The sequence below is a fragment of the Lepisma saccharinum genome, chromosome 17 (genome assembly GCF_977018435.1).
Source record: "Lepisma saccharinum chromosome 17, izLepSacc3.1, whole genome shotgun sequence".
Classification (NCBI taxonomy): Eukaryota; Metazoa; Arthropoda; class Insecta; order Zygentoma; family Lepismatidae; genus Lepisma; species Lepisma saccharinum.
In genome coordinates, this window is record NC_139245.1 from 7,838,715 (window position 1) to 7,855,511 (window position 16,797).

Sequence of the window (16,797 nt, forward strand, 5' to 3'; positions counted from 1 at the left end):
ATGCAGTAATAATGCATAATTTACTCAGATCGTGAATGGCTATTTCAAAGAAGCTTAAATTACGCATTTAACTTAGTGAATTGATGGTCCCCAAATGTATTTTGAGTTCGGAGTTAATCGTGGTGACGAGAAACGGACTATACTCTATCCCGCCTATCTCTGGAGTAAGGCCACGCATAGCGTCAGAAAACTGGGGGTAGTGGTCGAGTAGTCAGAACGAAGAAGTAAACGCTGCCGCAAAGGCTGGTAACTGTAGTCGCTTCCCCCTCCACGCAATCCCGTTCCCTCTCACGTGTTCATTGTTGGAGTCGTCTCGCGTCACTACTTGCGCAGAGATTTGTGTTCATTCGCTTGCTCCAGAGATAGCCGGAAGAGAGTATAACTCTGAAAAGAAACAAGAAAAGAATGATGCCTTATCCAGATTCGAACTCTTGGCTCCGCAACGTGTTAGGTCAGCCACTACACCACGGGAGACCATCTTTACTCAAATGAGGCGTACTTCCGACACTAATGTCTAAAAGATGAGTTCTCAACCCCTCGTGGAGGGATGATCCAAGTTTAGGAGGGAAGAATTCGGTTAAATTATTGTCCCATTCTTATCGTCGACTTTGCAAGGGAACGTCAGCGCTGTCTCAATCCCTTGGCCTCGAGACCAGCGCCCTCTGGGACGGGCGCGGACTTGGCCGTTCTTTTCCCGCTAACTCTTCCAATCGATGTGCCGCCTTGTCTCCAGAGGGCAGTGCGAGAGGAACACATAAAACAATATGACCGAGTTTAAAGCGATTGAGACCTGGCTAAGCCTAATCAAACTGGACAGCCAGCGCGCGATTGGGTGCTTTGGAGGTCCGCGGGGGCAACAGGCGTCGGGTCTGGGGGGATCCGAGTTATATATTGGGCTTTGGTAAACAAATGGGAAACTTGGGAGTGAGCGGGAACTGCGTCTTGTCCCGAACATCGCGGCCGGTGCATAAAGACACTACGTCAATACTGCAAAGGGGGGAATCCCGGCTCGCATATCATTGGCGATATACGAAACTAGCTCGTGAAGGGAAAGAGCACTACGTGAGGGAAAAGAAGGGGGAAAAGGGAATCTGTAATCTCAGTGGGACGATAAATAGGGGTGGGGGAGGCTGACGAATCGAAGACTCAATACATAATGCCACAATGAACGAGCAAGTACTTTTAATATAGTAAAAGCATAGTAAAAGCAGAGAACGAAGATGAAATGAATTCAGCAAAGGTGAGTGCTGCGCATTACGATGCAAACACGCCGGGTTTAAATCGCGGCCTGGGCATGGGTGTTCTTTATGAGTGTTTCATCATCAATTTCTTCATATCATCACTCATCCTCATCTAGGCGAATAGCCAAAAGTGGCAGAAAAAGCACGCTAAATGACAAAAATACAAATACCAAAAGAATGCAGACCTAATTGTGAAACAATATGACACAGTGACATTATACTATGTAAGCAAGTTTAAGTATAGTTGATATACAGAGTTTCCCACTCGTAAGGGGCCCCGGAAAAAGTGTTATAAAAATCTTAATAAAAGAGGATATGAAACCAAATTTGTACATGACATACCTTTATGGTTGAGAAATGAAGGTACATTACAAGAAGTGCTGGAAGTGATCTCCCCACCCCCCCCACCTGTATACACAGTTCAACACGGCGCTGCATGTTCGTGAATGTTGCTGCCAGAGTATCGGCGTGACTGCCTGGATTTCACGGCGGACGTTCTCACGTAACTCGTAACTCTTGTACACACACCTTAAAGGTAGTGTGTACAAGAACAAACCACGCACCATCGACGAGTTACGTGAGAACTGTGTATACAGGTGGGGGGAGATCACTTCCAGCACTTCTTGTAATGTACCTTCATTTCTCAACCATAAAGGTATGTCATGTACAAATTTGGTTTCATATCCTCTTTTATTAAGATTTTTATAACACTTTTTCCGGGGCCCCTTACGAGTGAGAAACACTGTAGTTCAAGAATCTAGGGGTTCAACTTTCACAATCGCAAAGATATTACTAGTCATAACTATAATTGTTGCTATTAAGCAGGTTACAGATAAATAATAAGATACTTTCTAAACGCTTTAGTTCATAAAATAATACTTTTGAATTCTGTTTTCTGATAGGTTTCTAAATATGAAAATGTTGAAAATATAAATGATATCCTAGGCTGCCTTTTGCAGACTAATAAAGGCTCTGTCGTCTCAACTCAAAGCCAGTAATCCTCTGTGGAATTTGTGGCGTGTGCTATCTGTAAGTGTGGGTGATTGTCCTTCCATCAATTTCTCTTATCAAGATTGCGATTGCCAAAAGTGGGAGATAACGTGATTTAAAATACAACAATCAATATAAAAAATAAGTTAATTTTTCCCTGGATATTCTACATGTATCGAGTTTCTTCATTAGTATTAATTAAGTCTTTATAAAATAGCAAGCGCTAAGATACACGATATAATTTATGAAATTTATGCACACATTATAAATAAATTACTGGGATTGAAGATACAATATATCCACGTGAGTTGCTTGATAAATTATAAACGTATTTATAATTAGTGCAAAATACTTACTAAAATGATAGGTAAGGTTTTCGACCCTCACATCATATTCTGTTATGATTCAACGCTCCTCGTGGTGCTAAAGTAGTTGGTTGATTGCTCTACTCAGCGATTTTTCTACACGCTACACGCAGTCGCCCCCACATATTTCTTCTCAACACCCCCGAAAAACTTTTTCCCACAAAAGCACAATTTATGGTCATGTTGGCACTAAATTTATCCTTTAAAAAGTCTCCCAGTTGAAAAATTCTGTAGTATAAACCCCTGGCTTTAATTGACTCAGATTATTTGTATCGTGAAGTTAATCGTGGCGGGAAGATGAGAGGGCAAGGAAGGAAAACGGCGATAATACGAATAGCCAAAATGATATGAATTGATCATATGATACGAATTGCATGATCATATTAAATATATTTTAGTGCACTGTCATTTTTACATTATTAAATTCAGTAATTCTATCCTCACCCTACATACTGCAAATGACGTGGTAGTGAGCATGCAGTACATTTTTATTTGTATTTATTTTGCATTTTCCTTGCACGAGCTGAACGCTGTACGCACTACATAAATTTTAATTTTACTTTACACACACTTTCTCTTCCCTTAAAGTATTAATATTGTACCCTCCTTACGTTAAAATACAAATAACTCTTAGTACTTGATCAGATATAAGGAAATTAGACATAATAAGTATAGTTTAACAATCCAAATACTGCACATGCAAATAAAGTTATGTGGCTGGTTAATTTGGCCTCCAGGCTCTATATACCTGTACTCTATTTCAATCTTTCACATCCCACACAACCCCCCCCCCCCTGCACCATTTCTCGGGCTGTCTTCCACGCTTCCATTCTCCCCTTTTCGTTATGTGATAAGTAGGGAGACAAATTTATGGTAAATAAAAACTGAGGAGAGCGGTAAATAAAATGATAGATCAGCGGTATATACCAGCGGTGGAAAAAAAAATTGGCACACACTTTTTCATCATGAGAGGAAACAACATACAAAAGATCTATAAATTGATAAACTACTTCAATTTTATATACTGTACACATACACAAGTACTTAGCTGTCCAACCAAAAAGAAAACATCAACACAAAATCACTTCATTTCTAAATTGCATATCTCAAGTGATTTATTCATTGTATGTATTTAAAGGATATCCTTGCTGTCCAACAAATAAAATAATCACTACTGCACATACACAAACACATGTTGAAAATCACATGATGATAAACAAAATTCATTCATGACTGAACACAAATGACACCATTGTTTCCCTTGATGTGCGGGAACAGACTAATCTTATCGCTGCTACAGCTAACAAGTTCAATGAAACTGGAAGTTGAGTAGACATTCGGGGGAAGAAAGGAATGCAGCTTCACAGGGAGTGAAGTTTTCAAACTGAGATTATGTGCATGGGAAATCCCAATTTGCAGCGTCTTCTTGATGTGATCGAAGATAAAACGTTCTTCAGCTGCTAGTGGTAGGAAACTTTACGCAAACATTTCGTTACAAATCGACAGTTTGCGCGCACAACCTCGATTGCCGGTTTTTGCGTGTTTTCTACTTAATTTGATGATATTTCACGGTTATTTTGCGAAAAAGCGTTCATTTCGTGGAAAAGCACACATTTCGCATTACTTCGCGAATAAAACTCATGCATATTTCATCATTGGGGGTGTAGTTACGTGCAGAATGTTCAAAATTGCATCTTTTTTCACATTTCGCGATTTCGCGCATAGCGAAAATTCAATGTCCCTAGTGATAAGGGATGTTTACACTTTATGTTACACTATAAAGATGGCTCGGTTGGAGCATAATCACTCATTTCCCTCGGCGTTCTCTTATTTCCCCCAGGTATTTCCCCACTTGTTTCCCCGCTTCTTTTGTCTATTCTATCGTCTACCACTTCTATCACCTCCCTTCCTGTTAGGTTTGTCAGAAACATGTCCCTTAGGTCACGTGTAGAAGGACAATTCAGGATGATATGCTTGTCCGTCTCCTCTCCATCGCACAAAGTACATTTCGTTTCTCTTCCTTAATTGTTTCCATCCACCTAGTCTGAACCATGCCAGCGCGCCTCTTTCCTCCTTTCCCGACAACATTGATATACGTATTTAGCTTTCCCCATTCTTTTACTTTTTGCTGTTCCCTGATTGAGGTCTTCGGTTGGCAGTCAGCTGTTATTTCTTGTCTGTCTATGTCCAGAAATCTGTCTCTAATTTGGGGCCATACCACGCTGAATATATCCGTTATCGTCCGATCACCGAAGTCAAGCAGCGTCGGGCCTGGTCAGTACTTGGATGCAGTACATGTATACTTGTTGTTTATGAAAACAAAATCTCGTCACTGCAGGTGCCACGAACACAAGCAAAGCGAAATTAATGTTGAAATTTCGACGCAAATTTCAGAGAACGCTTGCAAATGCCAAAGTAAGAAAGTTATTTTTTCCGCCCTTTCCACGACGCCGCGGTGACCAAAAGCCGCCACCACCACCTTGGGGGGAAAAGCATAATTACTGGCTATTGTACGGGAGCGCGCAAACGAAGCTGCTTTCCCATTGTGAGCGTGCTAGCGTGATCCGTCTCCCTTCTTCCAGGTTGGAGGAGCCCCCCGCGGGTCTGGGATTGGGGCCCGGCCCCCCGCGGCGTTTCAGATTCATTCCGCGGAGCGGTCGAGTTTGGCTCTGTCAGCGCCATGTGTGCCCCTGCCAACAGGCCGCCCGCAGAGCCTCACGGAATGGAGTGGAACAACACCCCACGGTTCTCTCCCCCGCGAGCTCGCAGACTCGGGGAGAGAAACAAAACTGCGATGGCCCTCGCGGCGAATGGAATCCTCTCCACTCCGAACAATACTAAGAACTTCGTGTTCAAGTTGATGCTATAACATAAAGCGCTCCGATAAGAGAAAGAATTCGCAAAAATGACCACAGAGAGAAAATTGTGAACAGAATCGTAGATACGAGGGTTGCTGGAAAAGTTTCTGCAAACTACCACCAACAGTGGTGCTAGTGTTCCGCTATTATAAATATCGGAAGAATAGACCTTTTCTATGTTTAAATTATCTTTGATTGTTTGTTTATGCCTATTTGTTTATTTTTCACAGCAGTTTGAAGAAGTAGTTTCGTGCGAGAAATGGAAATTTCTCGTGAACACTTTCGGGCAATGATTTTTTATAATTTCAAATGTAGTTTAACACCAAAACAATGCATCGAGCGACTTCATTTGGCTTTTTGGGATGAAGCACCATCCAATAGGACTGTGTACAATTTGTTTTCCGAATTCCAGCGTGGTCGCACATTTCTCAGTGATGAATTTCGTGAAGGTCGTCCATCCACGTCTGTTGTTGCCAGTAATGTTGATGCTGTGCGTGAAATGATTGAGAGATATCGGCATGTGACATACCGTGAGATTCAGGAATTCTTGAACATTGACATGAAAGCAATACATACGATTTTGCATGGTCATCTGAACGTACGGAAACTTTAAAGCCGTTGGATCCTACACAACTTGACCGAAGCTCAAAAACAGGTTCGTGTAAATTGGTGTAAAGAAATGCTCAAAAAATTCAACCGATGCAAGTCAAATTTGGTGTATTACATCGTTACAGGAGACGAAACTTGGAGCTATTCATACGAACCCGAAACTAAACAGCAATCCACTGTTTGGGTGTTTCAAAGTGAGCCGAAACCAACAAGAGTTGTTCGTTCGAGGAGTGCTGCCAAGTAAATGATTGCTTGTTTCTTCGGTTATACCGGACAAGTGGCAACAATAGCTTTAGAAGATCGAAGGACTGTAAATGCTGAGTGGTATACAACAATTTGTTTGCCAGAGGTCATCAAGGAATTGCGTAATACAAACCCAAAACGTCGCATTATTCTTTACCATGACAACGCCAGTTCCCACTCAGCACACCAAACTGTTGATTTTTTGTCCAGTAAAAATGTTGAATTAATGACTCATTGTTCGTACTCACCTGATTTATCACCTGATGACTTATTTTTCTTCCCACACACTATCTATTGTTATAGTTCCTTATCTGAGAAGTCTCTGAGCAAGTCAGTTAAAAGTCTACGCTTTAGCCAAAAAGAACGAATTGTTATATCTCCGACAAAAGCCATGAGGGATATAGCCGTAAAAGGCGGTTTATGGTTAGGTAGTGGTATATTTTCCCATCTTTGTTGTGTACTTGATGTTTCTTTCAAGGGAATCTGGGCCAACGGGGGTTATAGCCCCTATCAACCCCCTGCGTATGCGACTCCATACGAAATGACTAGAAAAGATTACACACAACGCCAAGGAACATCTGTTTGGAACCTCCCCGATGGCGCAGTGGTAGCGTCGTCGCCTTGTAATCAAGGGGTCCCGGGTTCGATACCCGGTGGAGGCACATAGTGGTTCGGATCCCACTTTAAACTGTAGGTCCAGTCCCGATTAGCTTTACTGTGCATAAAGTGTACTTAAAACAACAAATCAAGCAAGCAAGGAACATGAGGGAACAACTACAATCGCATGTGCATCTCTGTGGTGGGTGGAAGTAAGTTTAATCAGAAATCTTGGTCATTTGATGCCAGGTATTTCCAGCAACCTAACTTTCCTTCCACATCGATTACGATTAAAAGTTTAAATGAAGGTTGCACTGATGCATTATGCTGTTCCTTATCTGAGAAATCTCTGAGCAGACCAGTTGAAAGTTTACACTCTAGCCAGAAGGAACGAAGTGTTATATCTCCGACAAAAACACTCTAATCATAGAGCTACCTCTATTCTGCACTAGCGCCAGAAAGGTATATCGGTTTCAGAAGTAGTTGACTACAAGAAGTTTGACATCGGCGGTTGAACAATCCTCGCTCGGCATTATACAGGGTGGAGCATTTTCGACTACTTACTTTATAATGAAGACAGATGATTTGCTGATTACATTTACTTTCATTTTTCATTTCTAGAACAAACATCACACCTTTGTATTACATAAAATGTATACATGAACAACGTGCACTCAACTATTTCTTAAAAATAACATCTTTCAAATGACGTTCCTGACAGGCAACACATTGTGCAAAACGGTCTTGAAAGCTACGCATGACCCATGTTCTCTGGTGTTCTGACTGATCTTTTTCTCCCATGCGGTTTATTTTGAACACTTCCAACTTCACGCCATTGTTTCCACCAATCATTGATTGTTTTCCTGTTAGGAACTCGTCCACGGCATTGGTGATCACCATACTCCCTGCGGAATGCACGCTACACCGCTACAATTGACTTCGTCAACACGAACTGCTCCACACAAAATATACGTTGCTGTAGAGGCCAACGCTCCATTCTTACTTAAATCCAAAGTCACAGTGTACACGAGGCAGGAGGAAACCGCCCTACCAATGCATTTGTTTTGCAGTGTTGCCAACCTCAAATTGTGTAGTCGAAAATGCTCCACCCTGTATGAACTTACCTGCACATTCTTCTTTTGTTGTGACACAATGTTATACACTTCAAGATACAATAAAAATAACAATTTTACACACAAATAGAGCGAGAGATGCTACATAACGTAGAGTAAATGGAAGAATTTGTTATGAATAAACAGTAAGTGGTTGTATGCATGTCATGAGTGGACCCGTTTCGGGATTAAGACGTTAAATAACCTGATCGAATATATTGGCTCTTTTTTCATTTGATCAAAATCGGCAATGTAAAGTATAAGTCTCACATACATGATGTATTGGTCGGTGAAATGGCTCCTGATCACAATCATTTGTAATCTACGAAGTCGAAAGATAGTCAAGAATTGATGCAGCGCCCAACAATGAGTGAAACTTGTTGAAAAAAAGCTATATAAAGGTGATAAAAGTGTATACCCGATATAAAAGTCCAGCAACTACAGTACTATGGCATGTTAATAGAGAAATTGCTAGCAATAGGCAACTACTCTAGTGTCCAATGTTAGAACTTTATCATTAAGCATAGACACTACTAGTCTTCTCTTGAGAGAAGAAAATTGACATAAAGATATTTTAAATATTACAGTACTTTCTGGTTTATTTGATAGACATCAATGTCCCTTTCTGCACCTTCAATTTCATCTACGTAATTATCGTCCACCATCATCTTCATGATTGAACAGATGAGATGCAAACAGCTTACAAATGAACAACAAAAATACAAACAGTAATGTTTTATTTTCAACTTACATGTAGTAAATCTAAAGTAAGTTTTAGCTGGACTCAAAGTAAATATCTCATTTGAAAATATGGATAATAATAATATAATAAATCATAGTTAAAAAATGTTCACAAAAAAAGTTCAGCCACATAAGATGTGCACAACTCCTCAATATGTCCCATATTCTGAGGTATGAGTTGTTGAAACTTTACAGTGTTGCACCAGAAGATCTAATCTCCTATAAACGTGCCAGAGTCTAATACCATTGGCGATTACTTATGGCTGGTCGAAATAAAGAATTAACAGAAGCTTGCAGTGATGATACCAAAGCCATCATACTGATTCAAATCGAAAGCGAATTACTTCATCAGCTGCTGCGTTCAAGCAAGACCAGTTTGGTTGTTTACGAAGCTTTCTGTTCTCAGCAACAAACAAGAGAAGAGTTAATACCAATCATTGGTTTACTTTGTTGAGGGACACGACGCATTGCAGCTTTGTAGCAGGTCGTATGAGAAATTGCTACATCAGGAGAGCAAGTGGTGCCGACCCTTTCCGAGGGATGGCAGAACTGTTGAAGTGAGGACAGAGATGATCCCAGCAGAGTGAGGATGTTGGATGTCCAGGCCGCCGGAGGAGATGCTGAAAGTTTAATGCGTCACGTGTGTGGTTGTCTCGGCCTCCACATAGCGGCCGGATCTCACGTATCATTTATCAGAGTCCACTGCGGGGCCGCGTTTCGAGGCCCTCCTCTCGTCTCCACCGCTCTTTTCTGTCTCTATGCGAGAGTCATTAGGGACCGAGCCGGCCTTCTTGATGAGACGTCTATCTCGCCAATTAAAATCCCAGCAAATACACGGAAACCCTATCTTTCAGTTTCCATTAGCTCGAACTAAGTAACTCCTGGGGGACTCTGTGGACCACTGGCCATAAAGCCCGGAGCCTTCCATGTCGGAGAGAGTGAAGGGTGGGGGGGAGGGCAGGAAAAAGAGGTTACCCCCCTGCTGGAAACAGGGGGAAGGGGTCCTCAAAGAACGCAGGGAGGACAGAAAGGCGTGTGTTGAGGGTTTGCGTACTGTGGGTGGCGGAGTTTTGGCCGGCGCGAAAGGACAAGAGGGGGATGAAAGGAGAGAGGGAGGGAGAGGGTTACGTTTTATAGCATCTCCCAAAGTGCACTCACTAACCTGATTCGAGGCTGTTCTCCGTTTCCCCGGTAACGGCTGTCGGCGGGGATAGCCTCTGCGCCCCTCCACCTCCGAGGAAAGCGTCCGGTAAACCTGCGGAAAAGGAAATGAAAAGTTGTTGATAGAAACAGGAACATCGGTCAAGGCGAATCAATGCGCGTGCATGCAGACAAACAGAATGAGATGTTTGCTCTTTCTTTGCAACCAGCGGAGGTTTTATTGAGTTTTGACTGAAACTCAAGAGTACAAAGGGAAAGTCTTTTTTGAATATTTTCATCATAGGGGCACATCCACACTCAAAAGTAACATATCAGACACAAATCTTTAATCATAAATATTAAAGTTGTGTCAGCGGAGAAGGAAGATATGAAAAATATCAGCAGATATTTTCGTTATTATTACATGGGAGATCTTTGTCAATAGAATGTTTTTTTTGTGTGTTTCTTTACTTATTTTAGAAAAACTATATTTTTTTCTCCGATTGTATTTGCTATAGTGTCGTCACCTTGTAATCAAGGGGTCCTGACTTCCATACCTAGTGGAGGCACATTTGTGCTGTTCCCACTATAAATTGTAGACACAGTCGCGATTAGCCTACCCGTGCATAAATTGCACTTAAGAACTCAAATATTTCGGAGGGTATTTGCTTTAAATTTACACCGAGTATCTACGTACTGAGAAACTTCATATATTGTGTATGTGGGACATGAAGAACAAATTTTATTATAAACATATTTTGCTCGTTGAAGCTTCGTTTGGGAGAGAAGGTAGTCATTAAAGAATATGGAATTAGAGCAGTACAAAATTAGTAACATAAAATCAAAACAATTACGATAGTTAAAAGTATTTAGAAAATAGTAGAGGACAGGATACTCCCAAAACAACATCAAGGCGAAAATTATATCAAGGAGGAAAGAAATGAAAAATCAAAATTGAGGTGGAAGGATGATGTTGAGCTTTGAGAACGATGAACAGTAGAGAAGGGAGATTGTAAATTGGAAGACTGGAGACTAATTGTGGAAAAGGGCGAGGCTGAAGGTCCAGACAGAGGACCAAAAAAAGAAAGAAAAAAAAGAGAGCGAGAATAGATAAAGAGACAGCGAGAGAGGGAAAGAAAGGTGGGGAAGAGAAGAATGGTAAGTAAGTGAAAAATAGAGAATAAAAACTAGGAAGGAGGAAGAAAGAGGGAGAGAGAGAGGCAGAGATAGATAAACAGAGAATGAATTAGGTTATTTTACGTCGTTTTTCTGTCACATTTGGCTAATCTCAGGATGGGGATGAATGGTGATACGATGAGGTGGAAGAATGGACAGTCACACACATGCATGAACAGGACACATCACAAGTAACAACAGAGGGTTTTTCTGGCTGTGAGTCCAGACGCATGAGCCTCGTTAGTATAGATAGAAAGAGACAGAGAATGGAAGATAGATGAAGAGAGTGAGACAAAGAGTGAGAAATAAACAGAGGATGAAAGAAAAAAAGGACAGATACAAAGATTGAGAAAGAGACAGAGGATGAGAAAAGAAAAAGAGAAAGACAAGAGTGAGGAAGAGACACATAATAAAAGGTAGAAGAGAAAGAGAGAGACAAGAGTGACAAAGAGACACAGGATGAAAGATAGAAGGAGAGAGTGACAAATAGTGAGAAAGATTTGATTTGATTTGATTTGATTTAGTTTATTTTACTTCGCGTTTTGTGCCTCTTGGCTAATTTGCGAAGATGGGGATGAGTGATGAAACGATGAAATTGATGAATGGACATTCACAAACAACCAAGCCCGACCGGGATTCGAACCCGGGACCCTTGGCGTCGCAGCGCGATGTGCTAACCACTCGGCCACAGGGTCGGGCAAATAGTGAGAAAGAGACAGAGGATGAAAGATAGAAGGAGAGAGAGACAATGAGTGAGAAAGAGACAGAGGATGAAAGATAGAAGAAGAGAGAGAGAAAAATAGTGAGAAAGAGACAGAGGATGAAAGATAGAAGGAGAGAGAGAGACAAAGAGTGAGAAAGAGACAGAGGATGAAAGATAGAAGGAGAGAGAGACAATGAGTGAGAAAGAGACAGAGGATGAAAGATAGAAGGAGAGAGACAAATAGTGAGAAAGAGACAGAGGATGAAAGATAGAAGGAGAGAGAGACAAATAGTGAGAAAGAGACAGAGGATGAAAGATAGAAGAAGAGAGAGAGTAACAAAGAGTGAGAAAGAGACAGAGGATGAAATATAGAAGAAGAGAGAGAGACAAAGAATGAGAAAGAGACAGAGGATGAAAGATAGAAGAAAAGAGAGACAAAGAATGAGAAAGCGAGAATGAAAAATGGAAAAAGAAAGAGGGAGAGAAAAATGTGAGAGACAGAGAATGAAAAGAAAAAGATACAGAGTGAAAAAGAGACAGGATGAAAGGTAGAAAATAAAAAGGGAGAGACAAAGAGTGAGAAAGAAGAGAAAGAAAGATAGAAATAGTGACAGTGAGAAAGAGTCGGGATGAAAGATAGAAAAAGAATGAGAGAGAGACAAAGAGTGAGAAAGAGACAGAATGAAAGGTAGGAAAAGAAAGAAACAGAGAGTGAGAAAGAGAAAGAAGGTGGGAAGAAAATTTCCTAATTGGAAACTATGAAGAGGGAAACAAGTAAAAACAATACACAATTTGGAAACACACAAACATAAAAAAATACCATTAATGATTTCCTTTTACGGAAGGATTCCGAAAAAGCTTTCGATTTCTCTACCGGGAGAATGGGTGGGGAGAAAAGACGACATAATTACCCTTCCTGGTCCGTGCAAAGTGATACGAAGGCTACGTGAGGAGGCCGAATATTGATCACAGTCGTTCATGTGGACAGAGGAAAGGACAGTCCTCCCCAGGGATGTTGCAGGTACAACAGACACAGGGGCACTCGCAACCTACGTCACTGCATCATGGCAGCTTCGACATTTCCATATGGCTTACGGAACGAGCGGGTTTAAGGGCAGAAAGGTGGAGGGTGGGGGGAGGGGGCTTCGGCGGACCACATCGATAATGAGGTCCCACGGGGGAAGGCCCCGAGTCTCCCCGCTTGCGACAGTGAGTAGACACTGGACACAAACTCTCCAGGCGAACCACCTGAGGCCTGACTCCCGATCTTTCTTGCATTATTTATCACCTTCGCGGGGAGCCAGAGGGTATGAATTCGAATAGCGGCAAAGTCGGTGACAAACTGTAACTACATGAGCAAATAGACGCGGCTGTAATATGTAAGAAAACGTCGGTGTATAGTACACTGGGATAACAGGCCATTTATACAGAGAAGGCTCATGGCTTATCGTTAGTATGGGAGCAGAATTTATGAACCCACGGGCGTCCAGAAAATGAAAGTCAACCAAAAATTATATATTTCACACGTAAATTTTCATTTCAGTCACAGTAGTATGCAGGTGCGTATATAGCTAGGCTATCTGCGAAGCCTGAAGTCTAGAGAATACAATTAAGGAGAAAAATCGATCAGAAATTGTAAATTTTGTTATTCATATTAGTGAGATGATGATGCTGAATCTGGAGTTGGCAACCTTATTTCCTATGGGTTGGCAACCTGATTTCTTCTGAGTTGACAACCTGATATCTTCTTAGTTGGCAACCTGATTTCCTATGAGTTGGTAACCTGATTTCTTATGAGTTGGCAACCTGATTTCTTATGAGTTGGCAACCTGATTTCTTATGAGTTGGCAACCTGATCACCTAGCCTAGGACCACGTGACATAGTGAGATAGCCCAGATCTTGGACTCAGTATACGCCACTGGTAGTCATGGGCGTCGCGTCCGGAAGGGGGGGGCAAGGGGGGGCCGAGGCCCCCCCTGGAAAATTAAAGTCAACCAAAAAATATGTATTTCACACATATAATTTCATTTTAGCCACAATAATCTGTGTTAATTATTGCATGAACATCATAAATTCAAATTAAAGCAATGGGTTTTTATGGAACAACACTATTTTTGGTGAAAATTGGCCTTCGTTTGCCCCCCGCGGAAAAAATACCTTCCTTGCCCCTCCCTGGAAAAAATCCTGCGGACGTCCATGCTGGTAGTATGTGTTAACGGCGTTGCAGGGACATGCTTCAAACTGAAGCAACTTTTTTGAGGGACAGCACAATTATGAGGGAAATGTGCCTCGTCTCCGCCCTAGAAGAAATACCTTGCTTCCCCTCCCTGGAAATAAACCTGCGGCCGTCCATGGATGAACAACCCTTTACATATAGAGGAACACATCCGTGTTTGCAATATTTAAAGTTATATCCTTGAATGGCATGGGAAATGCCAGTGTAGTTTGACTTGTAAAACTACAACCACCTTTTATACATCGCGTTAGCGCTCATCAACCGCGCCGCCAAACAGTAGTTTCAAAATTCAATATTAAGCTTAATTTTAAAATGGAAGAGTGATGATTGTACTCCTTCTATGTTGTATCTTTGTTTAGATATTGAGGTAAACCATATCACTTCGAGTAGTTCTAAAACTCTCACAAGATGGCATATAAGATAACGGAAGCAATAAAGAGTCATGAAGAAGAAGACCTGTATTTTCATTTGTTTCATATCAGTAAAATAATATATAGCCTACACTTTACCTGAAAATATAGATGATTTAGATTTGCAGTGTCATTGGAATGTTGACGGACCCTTTCTTTTCAGAATTTGATTACTTGTAATAAGGTGAACAAAGTAATTTAGTAATATAACTGTGCCACTTCGGTGACAAAGGTAATAGATGACAAACAAGCCACGATCCGAATTCTACATGATGGAATGAAGATACAAGCCAACACCAGATCAGCATACAACAAGCTCATTAACCACTGCAAAGAGCACTCGCTCAGCTACGCCACCGATAAACCACACCGAGAGAGGCCTGTCAAAGTAGTACTCCGACATCTGCCAATCGACCTACCAACAAAAGAAATACAGACAGAGCTAGCAGCGCAGCACTACCAAGTACAACAAGTTCAACAGATGAAGAGAAGAGATCCGAAAACCTTCATCAAAACACCGATGCCACTGTACCTAGTTACATTGAAGAAAGGCGAGACAACAAGAAATATATACAGCCAAGATCACCTCCTGAACTATGAGATGAAAGTGGAACCATACCGCTCTCCAGGTATACTGCAATGCCACAGATGCCAGAGGATAGGGCATTCCCAGAGCCAATGCAAGGCTCAACCAAGATGTGTGAAATGTGCAAACAATCATTTCACAGCAGAATGCCAAAAGAAAGACCGAAAACTCCCTGCAAGATGCTGTAATTGTGGAGGAAACCATCCGGCCAACTACAGGGGCTGTAAAATGTTCCAATCAATACATCAGATGAAACCAAAACCCAAGCCAGATGATGGGAAGGAACAACAGAAACAACTACCATTCAGATTACCACAAGAGAAGCCACCTGCGCAGACTACACCATCGACTACCATGAACTACAGCCAGACACTTCAGGCTCCAACTGAAGAGCAAAAAGAGACAAATGAAATCATCAAATGGATACTGGCAAAACTGCAAGACCTGAAAATAAGAACGCTCATCAGAACGGCGAAAGACAAGATAGAAAATACGAAGAACGAATCAGATAGAACCGTCGCAGTCCTCCAGGCACTCGTCGAGTTCGTCACAGAAATATTCTAAACAGACAACCAACAACAACACAGATATAACACGAAATGTCATAGCAAAACGGCCCTTTTAGGACCAATAACTAATGATAGACCCTTTTTAGGACCAAAATTCTGACGGCCCTTTTGAGGACCAAAATTCTGTCGGCCCTTTTAAGGACCACAACACTCAGTTCGTAACTGAACTGCCATCACAGACCGAACCTCGAGCGACAGTTGCAGAGGTAACAGAAACCAATTCATCGCACTACGCCACTACCACAACTATAAAACAGATGGGAGTCAAGGAAACGATGCTTCTACAGAAAAACTTCAAGAAAATTCAACTGTCAACTGATATAGATTCCTTCCTCCTATCGGGATAACCGTATGTGAAAGTATTGCAGTTACGAAGCTAGAAGTCTTATACGACAGAGCACCTGCATACAAGAGTTACGGCAGCGTGCCCTAGGTACTACGTAATCCCAATATCAACATCGTCCTTAAATAAGAAGCTCTTCATTGATGTTACGGGGTTGGTAATACATCTTAATACACACACGAAATGTACTTACGTATCCGCGTAACGGTTTATTTCATTCCATTAATTTCTGTGGCCACTGTATCTACAAACATCCTGTAAGAACAACATATAAACGACATAAAAATGTGACGCAGGAGCCTCCGGATGGTTTTCGTTAGTTTTAAACCTCTCTAGACAAAACCACTTGCTCGAAAATCAATGTACTTTGCCTATGTTTTCTCTGCATGCGCCCACATGGCGAAGGAAGTTTAGTTCCAAAATCTCTCGCCAGATGTCATATCACGTAGTTGGAATCGCGAATTGTGCTCGGATGCTTGGTTAACATAGACATTTTTTGGACTCTCATCGTGAATCGAACGTAGGATAGCTCGTACAAAAAGCGAGAGCTCTAACCAATTGGTTATGGAAGTCGAGAAATGAAAGGACCCAAATCTGCAGTATAGTGACAAAAACAGGTTGGCCCACAGGGAAAAGTCTCAATCGCCCTTGAATGCGAGATAAAGAGAAAACTCCTTGAAGGAGACGGACGAATTGGATGGACGAGCCCGTGCCACGGCCAAACGCTCCTCCCTTGAGAACAAAACACCTCGGGAACAGGCGAGCTTGTCCGGCAAAGAAAGGACGAGGGGAAATCAGCATCTCAATCACACATCCGCCTCACGGAGTTCGACAGTCAACTGTTTCCTCCGTGTCCTCGGGGTGAACAGGGACGCCG

General features: G+C 41.8%; 1 protein-coding gene across 2 annotated transcripts in view; it reads right to left on the reverse strand.

The window, feature by feature from the left end:
* L (zinc finger protein Lobe) overlaps positions 1–16,797 on the reverse strand; it is a 604,581-nt gene that overhangs the window by 295,353 nt on the left and 292,431 nt on the right. For both annotated transcript variants that reach the window (XM_083138877.1, XM_083138878.1), the window contains one exon: positions 9,919–10,011. In XM_083138877.1, coding sequence (XP_082995003.1) covers positions 9,919–10,011 — 93 coding nt within the window. The remainder of the gene's footprint in view (positions 1–9,918; positions 10,012–16,797) is intronic.